This window comes from Typopeltis vanoorti, chromosome 3 (genome assembly GCF_054136105.1).
Source record: "Typopeltis vanoorti isolate ZY-2024b chromosome 3, IOZ_Tvanoo_1.0, whole genome shotgun sequence".
Lineage (NCBI taxonomy): Eukaryota > Metazoa > Arthropoda > Arachnida > Uropygi > Thelyphonidae > Typopeltis > Typopeltis vanoorti.
In genome coordinates this window covers 130,047,484-130,070,128 of record NC_143551.1, presented here as the reverse complement: position 1 = coordinate 130,070,128, position 22,645 = coordinate 130,047,484, and the positions used below count along the sequence as shown (strand labels likewise).

Here is a 22,645-nt window from a genome sequence, read left to right as displayed (position 1 = left end):
AATGCAATGCAATTTAACATAATTTCTTGTTTATAAAAGCAGAAAGAGTTGTTCACAGACAACAATAGTGTATCTAAATCTGTAAACATAATGACATAACATGCATATATGTATATATCGGAATAGTGCAAGAAAAAAAAATAATGTTCAAACCATATTCCTTTCAATAAATGTTGCTTGATAGCATTTTTAGACTTACCTTTGTTACCAGACATGAATATCATTTCTTTTGCACTGACACCTACTCTGTGTAGTATCTGCAAGCACATATTAATTTGTTCATTGTTCCCTGAAGATGGCAATTTGACTTTTTGAAATATTGGACGTGTTAATTAAATTTTTTTCTCATTAACATCTTCTACATATTGTTAATTTCCTTAAACTTCAAGTGGGAGTTCACAAGCATTTCTTCAACACTTTCTAGTCCTAAACCATTCCTTAATGTCCACATTTCTTAGTCTATCTTTCCTTGTTTTTGCCAACACTGTCCTTAAAACTCTTTTCTGTTGTTAGTTATTGTTAAATCTTATTAAAACTATTTGGTGCAGTGTCTGATATATGAGTATTCAGATACACTTGCTGGGGTGATATGCCAACAAGTGTATCTGATTTGTTGATCAAATCACTGTGCAATAAAATCTGTAGGTTTACTGCACGGTGATTTGATCATTCAATCAGCATGGTCATTTGACTGATTATAGGTAGTAGATGAATTTCACTACCCATGTGTGACTATCACTGTGCTTATGTTGGAGGCCTTGAAGTGGCTTGAGAGAGTGTCACGTTTAGTCTCCAGAGCAAGGTATCAAGATTATCTAACACTTAGCCAACCATAGAACTTCCATAGCTCAGTTGGTATAGACAAAGCCCTTTGGTCGGAAAGACCTGGGTTCAATTCCCATCCATGACATGAGGGATCTTTATCTGGTCTCTTTCGACTAAAGAGACCAGGCGGTCTCATACAGAGGTAGAGGATTTTTTTAATCCAGAAACTCATGTTTTTCATCTCTCAGAACAGGCAAACCAGCCCTGTGAGCACACACGGATCTACAGTCATGAATGTTTACAAAAATATGGAAGAGGTAGGGTCCTCACCACATTCTCCTTACATCGTAGTCAACCATGAATCACACTATAGTAGTCAACCTCTTGGATGGAGATGATACATGATTATGATGAGCCAACCCTAATACTAATGTATTAAAAGTTTATGTAAATTATTCTCACAACCTTTCATATGTGAAATTCAAATTAAAAAATTGTAGCATGTCTATTGGACTTTGATCCTTTTCTGCCTCTTACAACAATGCTCAGAATATTTCTAGCGTATCCCCCCCCCTCACTCACTCACTCTCTCTCTCTCACACACACACACACACAGAGATTTGTCTGTTTATCACACTATCCTCACACAATTTCCAAAATACTCTTACTGGCCTGTCTGACTTTTGCTGCAGCACAGAATTCACTATCTTTTTGTTCATTATCATGATGCATACGGTATTTCCCCGAAAATAAGACCTAATTGGAAAATAAGCTCTAGCGTGATTTTTCAGGATGCTCACAATATATATAACCCCTACTCCAAAAATAAGCCCCAGTTAAGATCGTCAGCCGGACAGACACATTTAGTACGTCCATTGCAACACACGACAGACATATTGAATTATAAAAAATAATATTAATATATAATTAAATATAAATAAATAATATTATTGACTTTAATACTTAAAATAAATGATAATATAAATTATAATTAAGTATTTGTAAATACCCAAGGAGGTACCTTTGGACGAGAGGTAAACGCCTATATAAACAGATTAACTCGAGACTTATTGCCAAATGACCAATCAGAGTACAAACACAATGCACGAATAATGTGCGCTCTTGATAATGAACGGACGTGGTTGTGTCTAATATGAATCTTCATAATTCAATATGTCGTGTGTTGTAACTGACGTACTTAATGTACTCGTGTGAAATAAAGAAGCATTTACTGAATTTTGGTGCCTGCAATTTTTCGTCACTTTTGTGTGGAGACCATCATTCTTAACTGTCATCATTTTTGTTGCCACTCCTGTCTCATAAGTCTTCAATTAACACTTGATTTAATAGTAGATTTAAAGGGGATAATATTTTGACCCCCAGACAAGATGAGTGCAAAAAGAAAGACCTATTCTGTCGGGTACAAGAAAGGAATCGTGGAGGACTCCTAGGGCAAGAATCTTACGGCTTTCTGCAAAAAGAAGAAGTTGGATCTCCAAATGATCCGAAAATGGCGAGCAGAGTACGATAACCTCAGTCAGCAGGTGGACGACAGAAATGCTAAGAAGCGCAAGTGTGGATCAGGTCAGCAACCATTATTTCCTGAGCTGGAAGACATCATCTGTGAATGGATTGCTGACAGGAAAGCAAAGGCTTTGGTTGTGTGCAGGGCTGGTATTCAAGCATTTGCCCACCCTTGCAATGGCACCACAGTTAGAAATATCCCCAGAGGAATTCAAAGCATCACAACACTGGCTGGATGGCTTCTTTCAGCGATATGAACTGTCTCTAAGAAGATCGATAACACTGTTCAAACTGGAAGATACAAGTTATTAAACGTGCACTTGCATTCAAGTCCTTTGTTGATGGTATCGACTTTTCTAAATACCAACTCTCCAACGTGATTGCTATGGATGAAACAGCAGTGTTTATGAGCCAAGGATCTCAAACAACAATTTATCAGAGGGGTGCCTCGTCAATCTACATTCCCTCCACTGGTTACGAAAGTGCACATGTTACTTATATTTTGGCAATTTGTCTGAATGGAAAGAAAGCTCCACCTCTAATCATCACTAAGGGCAAGAAAGATAAGATTGAACATGTTTCAGGCATTTATGTTCTTGAAACCAAAAATGCCTGGTGAACACAAGCAGTTATAAGGAAGTGGGTCGATTTAATGTTGCCACTTGTTTTGTGAGGTGGCCAAAGAGGTCTGGTAGTCTGGGATTCAGCCAGCACTCACCGCGCTAAAGACATGAAGAACTTTCTTGCAGAGAGAAGAATAGATCAAATAATGATTCCTGCAAGAATGACTGCCTATCTCCAGACTCTTGATGTTGCAATAAACAAGCCATTCAAGGATCATTTAAGGAGACCTCTATTGCTGGACATGAGAAATTGGGACCAATGGTTCTATAGGAAATGAAGTCGCAAGAAATTCAGGACAGAATTTGGGGTTTGGAGAGTTATGACGATGTTCCAGAAGAAGACGACATGACTGTATTTGAATAAATGTAGATTGTTGTACATGAAAAAATAAGACATCCCCTGAAAATAAGCTGCAATGCTTCTTTTGGAGCAAAAATTAATATAAGACCCCTTATTTTTGGGGAAATACGGTATATATTTCCTTGAGGCAATCCATATATAATTCATTGACCTTGTATTTTGGCCAGCGAGTGTATAAAGTTGAGAAAAAGCTTAATTTATAATGAAAGTTAATCGAGAGCTGGACCTCTTAGTTATAGATACCTTATTGTTCCTGTTTTGAGAGCAGGCTTTTCAAGTAGAGATACCTTATCTTTTTTTCCTCTTTTGGGAATAGCAAAGAAGCATACAGTTTGGAAACAAAAATTCAAACAAATTCAAGCTTTTAAAAATATCCATTAATAACAAAATAACAGTACTTACTTTTAATCTTCCAGAAGTGATTAATATTGATTAATATATGTAATAGCTCTCAAAATTAATTATTAATTCTTTACTTATAATTAATATTATCATTTAGACTTTCTCACAACCTCACGACATTGCAGTCACTCAAAATGGAGATAACGTGTTTATATCTGAAATAGGACCCAACAAAGTCTGGAAGTTTATAAGAGGTTAGTACACTGCATTTTGCTGTTGAGATAATGTGAATTAATTTTTTTTTTTTTTTTCCCTAATTGCAGAAATAACAAAACTCATAGTCATTTAAAATCAGTAGCATGATAGTTGAAATATAATGTTTACTTACAAACTTTAGGCAATTTAAAATTAAATGGAAAGTGAAATAGCTAACGTAGTGTCTTGGACAAACTTTTCGCCACACATATGCATATGATAGAGATAGTGATAAGTTTATAAAGTTTAAAAGAAGGACAGTTGTTTGTCTTTGTTGATAGCAATGAACTAATATTCCATGTAATAACATGATGATTTTACATTACAAAATAAATAAAGAAGAATTATGGAAACCACTTGTATATTTTCACAAAACCAGTGAGGATTACAAATATATATAATAGCTGAACTAAGGCTTCTTCAGGAAGTTAAATACTAGAGAAAGATACAACAGAAGAAGGTCTGGAGACTGATAAATAGTTATTTTTAAAAAACATCACATTTTTTTGCATTTAGCTTTCAAGTGGTTGCTAACATGGTGAAGGTCTGATATGTTGCATCATTGCATAAGAGACTCCAGATATCATGTAAGAATGAGGGCAACCATCTGAAAGCTATGTTAGATGATTTGCATGGTTGATCTGGACTCTCATGCTTAAAAATAAACATATTTATGAATCTTCAAGCTTCAGTGTGTGTGTGTGTGTGTGTGTGTTTACAGAGTAATTGACTTCGTTTAATGACATGTTTAAAATTATTAACTGACTCCGAGAAAAAATATAAGAGATTTAATAAGGTTTCACTACTACTTTCATTTAATTTATTTATTCATATGGAGTTTCCTCCTTTTTCTCCCCGGCCCTATTGAGGTGAGTTGAGTCCCCCCTCATGGGGCTAGTTAAGTATTTATGGCTGTAGATCCATGTGTTCACGGGGCCAGTTTGCCTGCTTGCAGGATGAAAAATCCCAGATAAACTGGGGGAAAAAATCCTGCTGTCCACGCCCAAGACTGGCTAACTTGGCTATGGCTAAGGAAGATCCTCAAATTCCTCAAATTCCGATGGGAATAGAACTTGGGACACTTCTTCCCCAGGCATATGGTTGCAAAGCACAAAGCCACTAGGCTAACCATGCGGACGTTTCATTTAATAAGGTTTCACTACTAGTTTCATCGGAAATGCCGACTTCATCAGGTGAATACAGCACCAGTAGGTGTTTAAGTCAGTTAATAATTTTAAACATATATGTATATACAGTAATTTAAGATGCTGTAACACTCTGAAGATTACAACTATGTTTTGCTAAATTTTCTGTAATCCTCATTAATTTTATTAAAAGATGAGTACTTTCTTATAATTCTCATATATTTATATTTTATGATCTATCTTCATATTTCTCTCTAAAGTGTGATCTTAACATGTTATTAGAAGGGACTCACTAGGTATACTATATTGCACACATTATATGCAAGCAATACATGTACTTATACATGATATGTGCCCTTAATTCAGAAATTTCAGAGAAATATTTGTACTAAAGTTAAAGTCATAAAAACATTAGGTGCCTACTTGTTATAGTTGCTTAAAGGTATAAGCTAAACTAGAATCAGACCTTAGACAACCTATAAACAATGCAGAAAACTGAGACTGCTAACCAAAGGCTCAGTTCTCACATTTCTGTGGGGGACATCCCTTTACTAGGCATCCACTTGGATACTGAACTAGTGACTTGGGACCCTTGGGACCTAGCCAATCAAATTTTGTTATGTATTGACTGAACTACATATAGATTATGATAATACAACATAATCAGATATGCTGTGTGGAGCAGCAAGAGATTGTTAGGTATTTTCATCAGGGAACCAGGGTGGATAGCAAAAAAGCCAGCTACTGGAACATCTTCAAACTCAATGTAATCAAAAATAGGCACCATATCGACATAAATGATGTTATTGAGACTAAGTAGATGAAATAGATGAGATCCTTTTAAATACTAAAAGGTGATTATTTATTTGGTCAGTAGAAGCAAACAGCAGTGGTATTCAATACTAAACATAGTGATATACTTATTCACTGGGAGCCTTGAAGCAGAAAGATGCAGGGAAAATAGGGGATGTCAAACTGGAGATGTCAAATCAAATTTTTACTTTTACTTACCATTACAGGAAGACAAATAATTAAAAAATCATTGTAGGGATATAAGAGGAATCTGTATTTAAGTTTTGTAGTCATGAAAATGTATATAAGAAGGCAATAAGACAAAATCTGTTGTCTTAATCCTTTATCTAAGTGTAAATAAACAGAGTTTGCAAGTGAAGTATCTTTACGTTTATACTGTTTGTATATAGAAGCTAATGACTTCGCATATATGGCTTCTGCATTACTTCAACCTTGGTATCTCTTCTGGGTCTGACTCCTACTGATGAGACCTCAATAAAGGTTGAAACTAGTCGGATAATGGCCCTTCCCATATTGCATGGAAAGCACACTAAAAAGAAAGTGCTTTCATTATAGGATATACTAAGGCAATTATGTGAAGTCATTAGCCTCTGTATACAAGTAACTTAGTCATGCAGATACTTCACTTGCAAACTTAGTTTGCTTACATTTGGATAAAGGATTAAACAGGAATGTAATTTCTTGGTTTTTATAAATTCAATATGTGGTGTATATGAGACATTATAAAGAACAATATGTAGCCTATACTTAACGTTATAAGTCACTAAAGGAAGTTCAGAAAGATGGTATGATGTAAAATCAGATGTAAGTCAAGTATTATTATTATTATCCAGGCCTCCATGGAGTCAAAAAACTGATCGTGGGAGGTTGTTTTTAGGAAACACAAAGTCTATGCCACTCCTTGAGCTCATTGACTGTTCCTGCTCTAACCACTCTCTCAGGCAATGCATTCCATGGTTCAACCATCCTCCATGCAAAGAACCCACTCCTCACCCTCTTGCTCACAGCCTCCTGTCGTAACTTCCAGGGATGGCCACTTATCATCACTCCTTCCCGCTGTTCGACAAGCAAAAGAACTCCCCAATGTCTACCCTGTAACTGCCTCTCAACAGTTTAAAAGTCTCGATCATATCACCTCTCCTTCTTCTATCCATCAAACTCTGGAGTCCACATTCCTTCAGTCGATCCTTGTAACTGACATTGTACAGTCCTGAAACCATTTTTGTTATCCCCTTAATGTTATACAGTTAATTTATCCCCTTCAAATCCTGGGGACCAAACCTGAGAACAATAGTCTAAGTGTGGTCTGATCAGGGTCTTATACAACAGAATGATAATTCTTTTATCTCTGCAGGTCAGCATCCTTCTCAGTATTGCAGCAATCATCTGGTTACCTTCACCACCTTTGCAATATGCTCCCTGAATTTCAGTTTTTTATCATTCATCAACCCCAGATCTCTTATCACTCCTACTTCCTCCAGTATAGCTCCTCCAATCTAGTATGCATCCTCCCATTAATTAAACCAAAACTCCCCCATTCATTTGCCCATCTGTCTAGTTTATTCAAATCCTCTTGCAGGCTTCCACATCTGCACTATTACTGATAACCCTTCCCCGCTTCACATCATCCAAAAACAACTAAATATCCCTTACAATCCATTGACAATGTCATTGATATAAAGGTTGAACAATACAGGTCCCAGTACTGAGCCCTGTGGAACATCACTCGTAACCTTCTGCCTCCTTGATATTGCCCCACCATATGCAACTCTCTGATGCCTATCAGACATCCTAAATCCAGTTGACTAATCTGACATCTAAACCCATGTGCTGCAACTTAAATGTCAGTTTATCATGTGGCAAACAACTTTCCCTATCAAACGCCTTTGCAAAATCTAAAAAAAAATGGGCAGTATATGCTTTCCCTCATCAACTGCTCTTGTCACTCTATAACCTTCATATTACTAAAAATATTACTATTATTAATAATATGATTACTAAGCAATTATATTACTAAAGCAAGAGCACCCCTTAACAAATTCGTGTTGATTCTTACAAATAACATTATCCTCATCTGCCCAACGTTGTATATAGTCCCTCACTAATTTCTCCAAGACCTTAACCCTGAATGACTACTGATAACACACAAACTGGCCTATAATTAGACACTTCTAGTCTGCTACTACCCTTGTGCAGCAACAGTATCTTACCTTCCTTCCATTTCTTGGGTACCTTTCCCACAGCCAGACTTTTATTGAAAACCCAGGTCAATGGAGCTGTCAGTTCCCCAACACATTCTCTCAAAACCCATGGTGAAATACCATCCAGTCCCACAGCTTTACTGGTATCCAGAGTACTCAGTATTTGGAACACATTCTCCTCCTGCACCTCTAAACTCTGAAGCTGCCCTTTCCCTCTAGTATTAAAACAACCTTCTTCTCCAGGATGAAATACTCATTGAACAACTCCACTATGTCCTCTGCATGAGTCACTCCATTCCCATTTTTATCCTGCAATGTCATTCTTCCACAATCATTTCTCCTCCTACTAGCCACACAGCTAAAAAATTCCCTAGGATTTTCTTTGGATCTTAGTGCCAATCTCTTCTCATATTCCAGTTTTGCCTTCCTCGCCATACTGGTGCATCTTATATTCTTCGTGTGTCTGCCCTCCACCCCTCTCCTTATATCTCTTTTTCAACTGCAGTTCCTGTTTGATATTATTTGTCATCCACTTCACACCAAACTGTGTCCACTTTTTCACTTGTGGAATACAGCTTACTATTGCTGCTAACAAATATCCTTTCATAATTTCCCAAGCACTAATGATATCCTGATCTTCCAATTCTGCCCTCCATGGAATTGCCCCTAGTTGATACCTATGACTCTTATAATCACCTGCATTCAGTCTCCTGTTCATCATCTGTGTGGATCATGTTATGATCTACACAGATGATGAACAGGCGACTGTGTGGATCATGTTATGACAGAATTTGACTTCAACTCAGCCTCTTTACTTTATGTAGATGATGTTATACTCCTAAATCCATCACAATTCTTTTTACTGAATTATGAAAATCACTAGCAAAGAAACAAAAGGCTTTAAAAAATTTTTGAATTTGAAAAATTTGAAGCTTTAAAAGAGAAGATTATAATAAAATGCAGTAGTCTTAGTATTTTCACACTCACAGGAAATGGTTATGGAATAACTCTTGAAGATTCAACAGGCTAAACCCACATAAGCCAGTCTATGCTTTTTAGATTATCATGTGCTAATTGATTATAATGCACACCAGAACACAAGACTTAAAAATGCATAGAAAAATACAGAATAAATTGGGTTAATGCTAACAGTTAGAAAACCAAAGTCCTAAAAAATAAAACAAAAAGATATAAATTTAAATTACCATATTCTCAAAGAGGCGAAAGACTTTCAGTATCTTGTTTCCTTTATGGATACTGTGACTTAGTCATTCAAAATCATCACCATAAATATCAAAATTTGTCTCTAGAAACCACCAGTCAGGCCATATTTATTATGATTCTCATATTTACTTATATCAACAGCATTTACTTTGAGACAGTGTTCTTTCAATCAGTATTAAGATAGACATGGCACAGAACCATATTCCTTATTAGGGATTCTTGAGGGGAATCTTTGCTAAGGGAAAAAAACAATAAAATCTTTTAATAGAAAAAATTCCAAAATGTCAGCTGAAGTGGTTGGGTGACATGTATCTTCACATGTGCTCATTACTCTTGCTCTCTACAAAACAAATGGAAGAATAAAAAGACCAAGAAAGCAGTTTTGGCTATACTTAAGTAAAGCTCTTTTTGAAGACAAGACTCATGCACTAATTGTTCTATTGGCACTCAATAGAACAATTTGATTAACTTTCACTTAATAGATTTTATCCTTAAGCACTGTTGTTGTTATATTCATATTTCTCTATGAATTTTCATGTTCATACCTGTAAACTATGAATAAACTATGATGATGATGGTTGAAGCTTGGTATTAATTTCCTGTTGTCACTACATGTTGTGCACATTTAATAAAAAAAAGTATCCTGTTAATATGTTCTTTGAACGACTGGAGGTTTGCATTCCTTGTGAAAAGTGATATGAGATTGATTGTTCCAATGATTAATGATAGATGGAATGAAAGAGGTGGTTGTTTGTAATTGTAGCAGAAGCATATAAGGCTATGTCAGTGTATTATATCTGTTAGTGTTGTGTGCCTTTCTGGCTACTCTTCCTCTTTTTGCAGGATGTAAAACTCAAGTTTCTGGGACAAAAAATCCTACCACCTCTGTATGAGATGAGACCTTCAGTTGGAAAGCTTTAAAAGAGTTATTCATACCCTATACACGATTCAAACCTCAGTCTTTTCAACCAAGGGCATCATGAATACTGACTGAGCTTGGAATTAGAGAGAAGGATGAGAAATTGGTTCCATAGGTTTGAAGTTGGTCATTAAACAGATTTTGTGTTAACAGAATTTACAGTGTTTACAGGCTTAAGACAAAGTGGAGAATTTGGGATAGTAAGTTCATTGGAGTAGTGAGGTATAAGACTAAAGTATAATGTCTATAAGAAAGTGACTGGAGTGTATCTCTTGAAGAGGTGGGAGGGGGGGTCACCGATCAAAAAGTTGTGATAATATACTTAAGTATAAAGAGCTAATAATAATCATGTTGTGATAATGATATAAATTAAAGATACCAAGAAATTATATTCTTGGTTTAATCCTTTATTCAAATGTAAACAAACAAAGTTTACATGTTGAAGTAACTTCTCGACTGGGCTACTTGTATATAGAGGTTAATGACTTCACATCACTTGCCTTAGTATTCCATAATGCAAAGCTTCTATCCTTACAGACATCATGTATAATGCTATGCATTATGGAAAGGGTCACTACCCTGACTGGTAAATTAAAGATACCAAGAATATAATTTCTTGGTATCTTTAATTTATAGCACAACCAATTTGAAAAATTTCAACATGTATCTCTAATTGTGAGAATGATATCTAAGGTAGAGAAGATTTGTGATTTATACAAAGTCAGAAGTCATATGAGAAATAGTGTCTTGAACTTTTTGGAAACGAATGCTATTTCCAAAAATTTCAAGACATTATTTTTTATATGATTTTCATGGATCTGAAATCTGCGTTAGAAATCAAGCACTTGATCAAAGACTGGAGTCCACAGATATGAAAGTGCTGAGAAAGATTTGCGAAGTGAATAGATGGTATCAATGTCAGAATCATTAAAAATTAGGTTATTATCAGGAAGGAACTTGAGCATTCAGGAATGTGTGAGCAGAGCTATCCTCAGGTGGTATCATAATGAAAGAGAAAAGGCTAGCAAAACAAGCTTTTTTTTTTTTTTTCACTAAGATATAAGGACCCACTCTTTTAAAAATTTCAAATACAAAATACTTGCCTTGTTTGTCAGGACTCCAACATTTTGTTGGAGTTCTGACAGATAACAGATTAACTTGGAGATAAATTGTCAATAGACAGTTCATAGTGATGGAAACTTTTTATGTAGTCTCATTACATTCTGTACACCCTTTAAGGGTGCATATCAGGAATTATTTGTTGATGATCTGGGTATTATCAAAGGTGATGGAAATAGTGTGCAATGGGATCCTTCAACTCTTGGTCCCTACACCCCCCCCTCCCCTGCCACAAATGAACAAAAAAAGTGTACTGTCATCAGAATATGATTTCCAGTTAGTAAGAGAAACTCTTAGTTGGCTGGGTGGTTAGCATATCTGCTCTCCAACTAATAGGCTGTGGGTTCAAATCTCACCATAGGCACAAGTGTTTGTGACTGTCTTTAGGTGGGAAATAATTCCATTGCCTAGTGTTAGACCACAATCTTGTGGTCTAACACTAGGCAATGGAAGGCTTGAAGAAGTGGCTTGAATTTGGAGGCTTGAAGTGGCTTGCCATGTTTGGTCTTTAGAGCAGGTTTTCTGTACTATATAAAAAAATAATTTTTAAAAAACATACAAAAAATTTGTAAAATTAATAATAAAAAAATGGGGAAAAAAATCCTTAAACCATCCACAGTACTTATGTTATGTACTGTACATTTACAACTTTTCGTGGGCAGGAGTTACATTTAATAAAATTTAATATCATAATTTTGAAAGCATTGAGAGCTTGTTCAAAATTTAGAGTACTAGAATACTCCATCACTGGTAGAGAAATCTGCCATCCATCCATTGACATAGAACAAACAATCAGAGAGGAAACTGGCACACCATGTGCAAAGAGTGGGCAGCAGACCACAAGATGGTAGGTTGTTAAGGTGCCTGAGCTGATGCCCTTGGAATGTCAATTGATAAGTTTCTTCAGACATTCCCATGTCTTGTGTCAAAATATGTGTGATGTTAACAAGGTGATCCATGTGGATTGAGAGAGTGGTGGAATCCATATTGTTGGTTACTGATGAAATTGCATGCATCCAGGTAATGAAGAACTTAAGTGTTGATGAATTTCTCCAGAATTATTTTCAAAAGAAGTAAGGTAAGAGCAATATGATAATCAATTGATGGTCGATTTTTATTCTTATTTTGTGTAGATTGAACATAATCTTATTTCCATTCTGTAGGATAGATGCTGGATGAGTATCAGAAAAACTGTTGGTGTTCAAGTTGTTCTTTTTAAAATAGGATAGGGAATACTTGTCTTAGTCCTCTCTGCAGGAGTTGGAGAAGAATAATGTCAGGAAATAAGCTTTGTTTTTTTGGAGATATTTCAATACTGAAGACAGTGGTGTCAGAGAGATGGAATGTGGATAGGCAGAAGTTGTAGCCTAGGCAGGACCAAAATACTTAACTGCCATTTTAGAACAAGGCAAGTTCTTTATATTTGATATTTTCAAAGTGTCTGAAATGGATTTACTAATGGTCTTTTTTTGCAGCTGTTGCATGTTGCAGTTTAGGCTGGAGTTTTGTTTCAAGTCACATGTGATTTGATTTGTGTTATATCCTCCATCAGTCATGGCTCAGTTAAGGCCATTAATTTTTGGACAAATTTCACTGATTAATTCTACCGACTTATCTTTATTCCTTGCTAAGTGAATAAATGTAACAGTTAACCCTATCTTACTGGTATTTCTGCAGTTCTCATTATCTTTCTTACTCTAGTCAGCAACCTGCAGTGCATTGCTTTTTTCTCCCCTTTCTTGTTTGTTTCTAGAATGCATACTCAAACACTCAAATCTCACCCACCCCCTTTTTTGTGTGTTATCCAATCCACAGGAAGTTTTTCATCCCATATGTTAGAGCTATGGATGGACAGAATGATGAAAAGAAAAACTTTTGTTTATATTGGATTTCAATATACCTGTAGAATGTAATCTTCAGGAAATATATAACAGCAGTAGAAGGAAGGAATACGAATAAAGAGGAGGAAAAATTCTTTGGATTTGGAAATGCATTATGAAGGTATGTTGAATGGTTACTACACATGTTTAAGAGATTTCGAATAGTGAGAGAATTGCTAATCATGAACAGTTTTATAGAAATATTTGTAGAAACTGAATGTTAAATTGAACTTGTCAAGAATTAATATTCTTGTTTAATCCTTTATTCAAGTGTAAGTAAACAAAGTCTGTGAGTGATAATAATCATAGCTCAACCAATGAATGAATACATTAATATATAGTATCAAGTCAAATACTAAATAACTGAATGTCAGAAATTTTCTGATTGGCTAATTTAATTATTATTTATTACTCAATTTGATTTTTTATGTTATTTATTTATTTTTCTGTACCACAAGAGGCCAGGCTAAACAGGTTAGTTAGTTTTAGACATAAAGCAGCTTATATAGTATGGTGGTTCTAGTTGCTTTAATGTGGTGTGTATATATAGATGTATATATTCCTGAAGATAACCTTAATGTAAAGGTCAAAACATAGAAAGTTAATGTTATTAAAGTTTTTCATCTGAAAGGAAGTGTGTTTAGATCAACATTATAGAATACTGAGCATTATAGGATACTAAGGCAATTGATGTGAGATTGTTAGTACTTTGTATACAAGTAGCCTAGTCCTTAAGATACTTCATGTGCAAACCATGTTTGCTTATACTTGAATAAAGGATTAAACAAGAATATAATTTCTTGGCAAGGTTAGTTTAATTTACGACCAAGTGAAAAAATGTTCTAGAACTCTCTGTGATCCAGAATATTTTAATAAGAAGTTGATACACCTTTTTCCAGTTGTATATGCAAAATATATGAATTCTGCATTAATTCAGCTGAGGAAGACAAATTTCCACTAAGACTGTTCAAACTTACTGAATCATACCTCAGAGATTGCAAACTCCGAGTGAAGCTGCAGATAACTAGATTGTCTCAATGCAAAATCACAGTAGAGCTATCCCCTCCCCTCCCCCTCAGAGCTCCCTGCTATCATCTACTATTTGCCATCTATGTGGCTGACATCCCACGTACAGTTGCCACCACACAATGGCCCTATATGCAAATGATATTGTAATTATGGTCCACTCCCTGCAGTCTAGATTAGCAACTGAAAAAAACCACAAAACACAGTTTGGCTCATAACTAGAACAGTAGTTCAAAAAATGGCAAATTGATGTTACTTGGATAAAGGATTATCCAAGTAACTACTGCTTTTCTAGGCTGTCAGCAAAAACTTCAACTTTCTCTACATCGTGATAATCCAGCCTGCATTCACCAGGCTGGATTATCTTATAAGGTCTTATAATCATAATGTTCCTAGTGGCAGCAAAGTCACTGAAGGTACTGTTATGGTTTGTAGTTCTGCTGTTACAGGCTGTGCTTAGCATTCACATCTTCTGGTACTAGCATTGCTTGGTTTGTATCTATAACTTCAGTTAAATCTGCTTCTAGTAACTGCTTGTTTGGAGAGTTATACACAGCATATTTTTCAAGGGATTCGCAGTCTGGCAGTTTGGACCTCGCTCTCATAATTTACAATTTCATTGTGTGCTATATAGAACACAATGAAATTGCATTCAAACTCAATATAGCATGCAATGAAATTGTAAATCCTGCCACTACCAACATAGAAATCATGGGAGTGAGGTCCAACCTGCCAGACTACAAATGTGGATTCCTTGAAAAATGTGCTGTGTATAACTCTCCAAACAAGCTGTTACTGGAAGTAGACTTAACTGAAGTTATAGATACAAACCAAGCAATGCTAGTACCAGAAGATGTGAATGCTAAGCATAGCCTGTAACAGCAGAACTACAAACCATAACAGTACCTTCAGTGACTTTGCTGCCACCAGTAACATTATGATTATAAGACCTTCAGAACCTATGTACTACAATGCGGGAGCATTTCCTGAAAATCTTAAATTAGCAGCACTACAGAATATTGCACATCAATACCAAATAAATGCAGTTGACAACCTCAGCTCTAATAACCACCCAGTTTTAATCCAGCTTGGCTGACAATGAGAAAATATCCAATAATGAGTCCCATCAACTGGACAAAAACTAATGACTGCTCTACACAAATCTGCTCTCCCATTTCCAACCATTGACTCAAAAGAAAAAATCAGTAACTCAATTTCAAGTTTGGAAAAGCAGATAACAATGGCATTAGCAGCTGCCACCATGAATATGGCATGTGCAAATTCTAACTTCAGGATGAGATTAAAAATCTAATCCATGAAAAGAACAGAGCCAGGTGCCAATACCACACTGACCCCAGAACACCAACAAAAGCTTAACAGGGCTACAAAGGAAGTTCAATGTGCACTTAAAAACTATTGAAATCAACAGTGGGAGATGAAACTTCAGTTTTTAAACACAGAGGACCAGATGCTCTGAAAAATCACCAAAGCTCTATGCACAGACTGTAAACCCCTCCCAACAATCCATGGTGAATGCAGGCTGGATTATCACAATGTAGAGAAAGTTGAAGTTTTTGCTGACAGCCTAGAAAAGCAGTGTAGTGCAACTACACCCACAGAGATCTAGACTTCATCAGTAAAGTACACACCTAGGTACATTGTATGCTAAAATGCACATAGCACATAAAAACTTGCTGAAATACATGAAATCATCACCCAACTTTCTCTACTCTAGAGAAATTTTGGTGATGACTTTTGAGTCATCATTCAAGATAAACCACCAGGTCCAGATGAGATTTCTAACAAAATCATGAAATGCCTGCCACATAAAGCCATAATGCACATTGTTGCTATTATTAATGCAGTATTAAGATATCACTACTTCCCACCATGATAGAATGTAGCCAATGTAATCTTAATCCCAAAACCTGGAAAAGTAGCACATCTTCCCCAAAACTATCACCCAGTCAGCCTGCACACATGTCTAGGAATAGTTGAGAGAGTAATGCTAATAAGACTGCATAAAATCACTTAAAAACTAAATCTCATTCCCAATAAGCAATTTGGATTCCAGGATATCCACTCCACTGAAGAACAAGTTCTCAGAGTAGTGGAAAAGATCAGTATAGGGGTTATCTGGAAGCAACACACAGGGACTATCTTTCTGTATGTTGCCAAAAGCATTCAACTAAATATCACACAATGAACTTTTCAAACTCCTACAGGACAAATTCCCACTAGGACTGGTCATACTTACCAAACCCTACCTTAGCAATTACAAACTCCAAGTGAAGCTTGCATTTAGATAAGTAAACTTATCTGAATGCAAAATCACAGAGGTGTGTCCTGCAGATTCCCCTGGTATCACCTGCTATTTGCCATCTGTGTGACTGACATCTTCCATGCACAGTTGCTCCCATACTGGCCATATATATGCAGATGATACTGCAATAATGGTCTGCTCTCTGCAACTTAAATTAGTGATCGAAAAACTGCAAACCTCAATCTGGAAGTAGAACAATGGTTCAAAAAATGTCAGATTGATGTCAGTGTAAACAAGAGCACTGTAGTGCTGCTCACAAGAAGACAAGTGTCCCTAGAGGGTGAAAGTGATCATCATGTTTGGCACTTCCATTCCATGTCAACCAGCAGCCAAATACTTTGGGGAAAAATTAGATTATTATTATTAGTCACCTCCAGGGAGTCCAAAGACTCATCGAGGGAGGGCATCTACTCTACAACTCTGCTTCCACCACTCACAATCCACCAACTGACCGCAACTACACCAACGCCATCTACCGCTGACCACCACCACTAGTATTTCCACAGACAATCACAAACATCCATGCCCATGGTTTGTTTACTTCACAACACCTGCATTGATCATGTTTGCTCAAAAGCAAATAAAGCAACAGGTCACTATACCTGTTATTGAACCATTGTAGCCAGCTAACCATAGAACTTAAACTGCTCCCGTACAAGATGCTGATCATGCTAGACCTGATGTATGGCTCACCCACGGGGAGTCACACAGTGGATTCGACTGTAACAAACTAAAGATAATCCAAAAGAAACACTTTTGAATAGCATTCAGCACACCATGGTTCATAAGAAACATTCAGCTTCATTGAGAAGCCCACATCCCTGAGATCAAACTTTCCTACATGAAGGGGCTAAGGGGCTGCAAAATTCTTTGCAAATGAAGCCATCATCCTAACCAATTCATCCAACAAGCAGTAGACTATAATGAGCATGACACTGCAAAACATAAATGTCCTAACCATACTAAACAGGTAACTTATATGGTATATAAATTAACCACCCAACCAGCCTTGACATATACACATCAAAGTTGCCATGGATGCAAAGTGCATATTGAAACTGTAGTATCATTGATATTTCACATGGATGTTGAAGTGCATGAGGAGTGATATATTTCATCTATATTGACATCAGTGTTCTTAATATTATTCAAAAATTGTAATGAATAATAGCAATGCCTATTATTCACGAATGCTAACCAGTGAGTCGAGGTCTGTGATTTATTATTAAAAGGAATGCATATAGATATCACATGTGCCATATGCAAAAATGGAAAAATACTGTTTGCTCTACTAAAATAAGCAAGGATATGGTAATCATGCATTCTCCCACTAGTACATTGCTGAAGATCATTCCACAAAAAACTGCTTCTAAGACCAATTCTCAAAACTTTAAGAGATCTGTCATATAAAAAAAAATCTCAATCAATGATATCAGTCGCAATGCTGATACTGTTGCCAATATTGAAGAACATAAAACCTCAAACTAACTCTCTTAATTTTGCTGAAAGAAACACTGACTTCAGGTGTGTTTTCATCTAACAGAATTCCCTGATACATCTATCAAACCAAATGAATTGTGAAATTTGCCAGAGTAGTGGCCTGACGAGGAAGCGTTTGGCAAGATTGAAGAAGGTATTATTCTGTGGGTGATCAAATTGCATTTAGATGTTTGAAGAGGAACACAGAATGATCATCACAAAAATGACAGATTTGACCAATTATTTCTTCCAAGAGGATCACTTGAGAGAGAGAGAGAAGCATAATTTTAAGAAAGCCATTGAAGCTGTTATGGAACCCAGCAGGAATGTTTATGAACTTTAGAAGAAACTAACCAAAGTCATGCCATTCTTAAACAAAACTGAATATTGTCAGTCAACAACACCTTATCATCCATCACCACTGAGAGACTTTAATTCAGATTTAGTACATATGTATACAGCACAATCTCTCCTGTTTTTGTGGGTTACATTTCTGAAATAATTTGCTGATGTTCGCAAGTTTGTACCTAAAAATTGAAGCTTGCAAAAGTTAGGGAACACTGCTTTTTCCATAATCTTTTGTTTTTGCATTTCAAGTTTGCCTATTGTGGACTTTTCAGAAAAATAATCCCTGTAAATGGCAAAATCTTGTTGTGTTATGTCAGTTATCTAACTACTATGGAAAATCAGTTTGATGGTTGAATAAGTGAAGAGTTAGTTAACTGAAGGTAAAACTGCTTGGAGCTATACCAAATACACTAACCCATTTGATGGTTGGTTAATTGAAGAATTAGTTATTTGAAAGTAGGATAATTCTGAGATAGTTGTGTGTGTGTTAATTGAATGTTATTAAATATTTCAGTTTCAAATAGAAATAACTAGGCACTTTCACCCAACAAGAAAATTTTGCTGGTCAAGCATTAACACATAAAATTCTTCTTCATGTTACTTGCTAATGAGAATTATTCCTGAGTTCATAATATTTATTGATCAATGTTATAACTACAGTAATTTCCAGTTCAGCACCATGTGGTATTATGAAATATATTCAGAAGACTATTGCAACAGTAGGAGCTAAGAAATCACGCAAAAAAGGATGGTTTTTTTTCATGGTTTTAAATTATTAAAATAATAATTTAAATATTTAGTTATATTTTCAAAATTCCTTTGATAAATTCCTTGAGATTATTCTCGAAAAAGCAAACAGTAAAAGATATTGCATCATTCAAAACGAACATAAAAATCTTGCAGTAAAGAATCAGAAGAAAGATGCTTTCATGCCTCACTATAGAAATAAATCAAAGGACTTCTTTCTATAGTGAGGAAACTGAGAAAACATTGTTCTATATAATAACTAACAAATAAGTGAAGAAATTGATGAATGTTAATGACAAAGTAAACTGACTTGGCAGAACTTTTTGGAGATTTTTATGTACCACAATAGTTTAATATAGAGATTTTACACTGCCTAACTTGCACATCCACATAAGGTATCCTAGTCTGAACTACATGTAAATGCATTTCTTTAGTTACCAAAAAAAACCCCAAATCAAACCTCAGACATCATTATAATCCTCAATAAAGAATAGTATCGGTTTATTAATGGTTAAATTTAGCTTTAGCAGTTTACTCATGTTCTATTATAGTGACAGGAGAGTTAGATGTGGGAATGGATATACCACAGTACTTCTGAATCTTGTCAAGGTATTTTGACAGGATTCCACATTTGAAGTTGAAGAAGTACAAACTCATAGGGACTTACGGGGTGCTGAGTGTGAGAGAAGGAAGGCAATCACTGTATTATTTACCTTATATATTAATGATATTGGGGGATGGACTTAGAGGGTGATATTCAATTGTTTTGCTGATATGCTAAGTCAGGGCAAGTGATAAGAAATAGCTGACATCGAATCCATGTAGGCTGATCTAAATAGACTAATTCTATGTGAAAATGTTAATAAGAGTAATGTTTCTGAAAATTTATTATATTTCTTAACATGACAGGTAGAGTATCATATTAATGGGAATTTGCTACAAGAATTCAATGATGCTAAAGACAGTGATTATAGCAGATAGTGAGTTACAGATTAGGGAGGCACATTGCTAAGGTGATTAGGCAGAATGGGATAACTGCATTATTGAAAAGAATGTTAACTTGTAGCATAAAAAAAGGAAGCTATTTTTCTTCTTTACAAGATTTTGATAAGCTACATTTGGACAACTAGTATTGTACACAGATATGGTGACCTGGGTTTCATGGAGATGATGAGACATTTAAGAAGATAGTCAAATGACCAGGATCATTGCTTGCATGCAAAACTGTGCATATAAGGACAGACTGAGGGAAAATGTGGTCTTCAAAGTTTGAGATATAGATAGAGTAGATATGATATAAATATAATAGAAACATATGAGTTAGTAAGGAGAAACTTACGGTAGATACAAGGAAGATTTCACAGCATATAGCTGGTGCAGCAGCGAATTACTCATGGAAACTGGCTAATGATGCTCAGATGCTTAGGAAGCATCTGAGGTCCAGATACATGGCAAGTGTTGAGTATGTGGAATGGGCTACCATTAGATGTTGTGTGTATTTGTTCAAGAAGAGGTGCATATGCAATAACAATAATACTGTCATTAAACCAAAGACATTTTGGCCTTAAGCATATCATTCATCATCATCATCACGAACCATGGGCTCGCTGCCCGTTGATGTCTGATGCCTGTTTCACTATCTTCTTCCACCTTTCTTTGTCCAGTGCACAGTGTCACTGTTTTTGTATACCCATTCCACACCAGTCTTTTATATCGTCTATCCATTCTCTGTATGGTCTCATATCATTAATAACTATTATAACTCATATCATTAGTAACTATTAATAATAAAATGTTAATAAAAATATCAGATATTAATTTTAACAAAACTTGGAATACTGTAGGGAATCATTTGCACCTTAAATTATATGCCATCATTCTAATTGAAAGCATATTATTGTTCATTGAACACTTTACTGGGGTATTTCATCCCCTAGTATGAAGGTGGGAACCACATTTGAGATTTAGAAGTGCAAGAAGAGAGTGTGTTTCAAATATTGAGTACTCTGGATGTCAGTAAAGCAACGGAACCAGATTGGATTTTGCCACAGGTTTTAGAGAATATGCTAAAGAACTGACAGTTCTGTTGACTTGGCTTTTCAATGATTCTGGCCATGGGAAAAGTGCCCAAGATTGAAAGGGGGGGGATAAGTTAGTGCAGTTGCATAAGGATGGTGGTAGAGGTGTCAGACTGTAGACAAGTTTGTATTTTATCAGTCGTTAAGATTTTGGAAAAATTAGTGAAGGATCATTTACAGCATTAGACAGATGAGGGTAATGTTATCTACGAATCAGCATGGATTTGCTAAGGGACTCTCTTGTTTTAGTAATCTGATTGCCTTTTATAATGAAATAACAAGAGCAGTAGATGAGGAAATAGCATATTATGCCTTTTTTTTACAACTACATTTGCAGGGTGCTACATAATAATAAGCTGATATTTTAGTTACAGCACATGGGTTTAGATGTCAGATTAGTGAATTGGATTGTGGATTGGCTGTCTGATAGATATCGTTGAGTTGTGTGTGAGGGAGCAGTATCAAGGAAGAAAATGGTTACAAGTAGATCCCACAGGTCTCAGTATTGGGACCCATATTCTTTAACCTTATATCAATGACATTGTCAATGGACTGCAGGGCCTAGTTATTTGCAGATTATGTGAAGCTGGGAAGGGTGATTAGTAACAGTGTCAATGTGGAAACCCTTCATATAATGGACAGATGGGCAAATGAATGGGATGTCAGTTTAATTCAACCAAATTAAGATCTTGAAGTTTGAGATTCATATTAGAAGCTATATATTCTGTTGGAAGGAACTATACTAGAGGAAGTCAAGGGGACAAGGGACCATGGAGTAATGATTGATAAAAACTTGAAGTTTAGGGAACTTATTGCAAAGGTGGTGAAGGATTGCTACAATACTGAGAAAGATGCTGACCAGCAGAAATAGAAGAGTTGTGGTTCCATTGTATAAAGCTCCAAGCAGGCTCAAATTTGGTCCCCAGGATTTGAAGGGGATAAATTAACCTTGGAAAGAGTGCAGAGAGATAATAAAAATTATATCAGAACTGTACAATGTTAGTTTTCAGGATAGACTGAGGGAATGTAAACTGCAAGGTTTGGTTGATAGAAGAAGGAGAGTTGATGATTGAGACAATTTAAACTATTGAGAGGTAGTTTCAAGGTTGATTGACCATAAGAAGTTCTTTCATTTGATGGAACAGGGGAAGGAGCAAGAACAAAGGGACATCCCTGGGAGCTGCAAAAGGAGGTCATGAGTAAGAGGGTTATGAGTGGTTTATTTGCCTGGAGGATGATTGAACCATGGAATGCATTACCGGATATGGTGATGAAAGTACAAACAGCGAATGAGTTGAATGAATCGTATGATATGACTGTGTTTTCTAGGATGTGACTCCATGGAGTCCTGAATTGTAATAATAATATTATTATTATTATTCATATTGATCTTATAAAAAAAGTTGTTGAATAGTGTTCTCTTAACAAAATGATCACTAAAAATTATATTATAGTCATCTCTCTTATAGCAAA

General features: G+C 35.8%; 1 protein-coding gene across 9 annotated transcripts in view; it reads left to right on the top strand.

Annotated features, from left to right (window-relative positions):
- The window catches only part of LOC150108568 (peptidyl-glycine alpha-amidating monooxygenase B-like), a 521,418-nt gene that overhangs the window by 472,228 nt on the left and 26,545 nt on the right, over nt 1-22,645 (top strand). For all 9 annotated transcript variants that reach the window (XM_090390860.1, XM_090390858.1, XM_090390856.1 and 6 more), the window contains one exon: nt 3,773-3,869. In XM_090390860.1, coding sequence (XP_090246986.1) covers nt 3,773-3,869 — 97 coding nt within the window. The remainder of the gene's footprint in view (nt 1-3,772; nt 3,870-22,645) is intronic.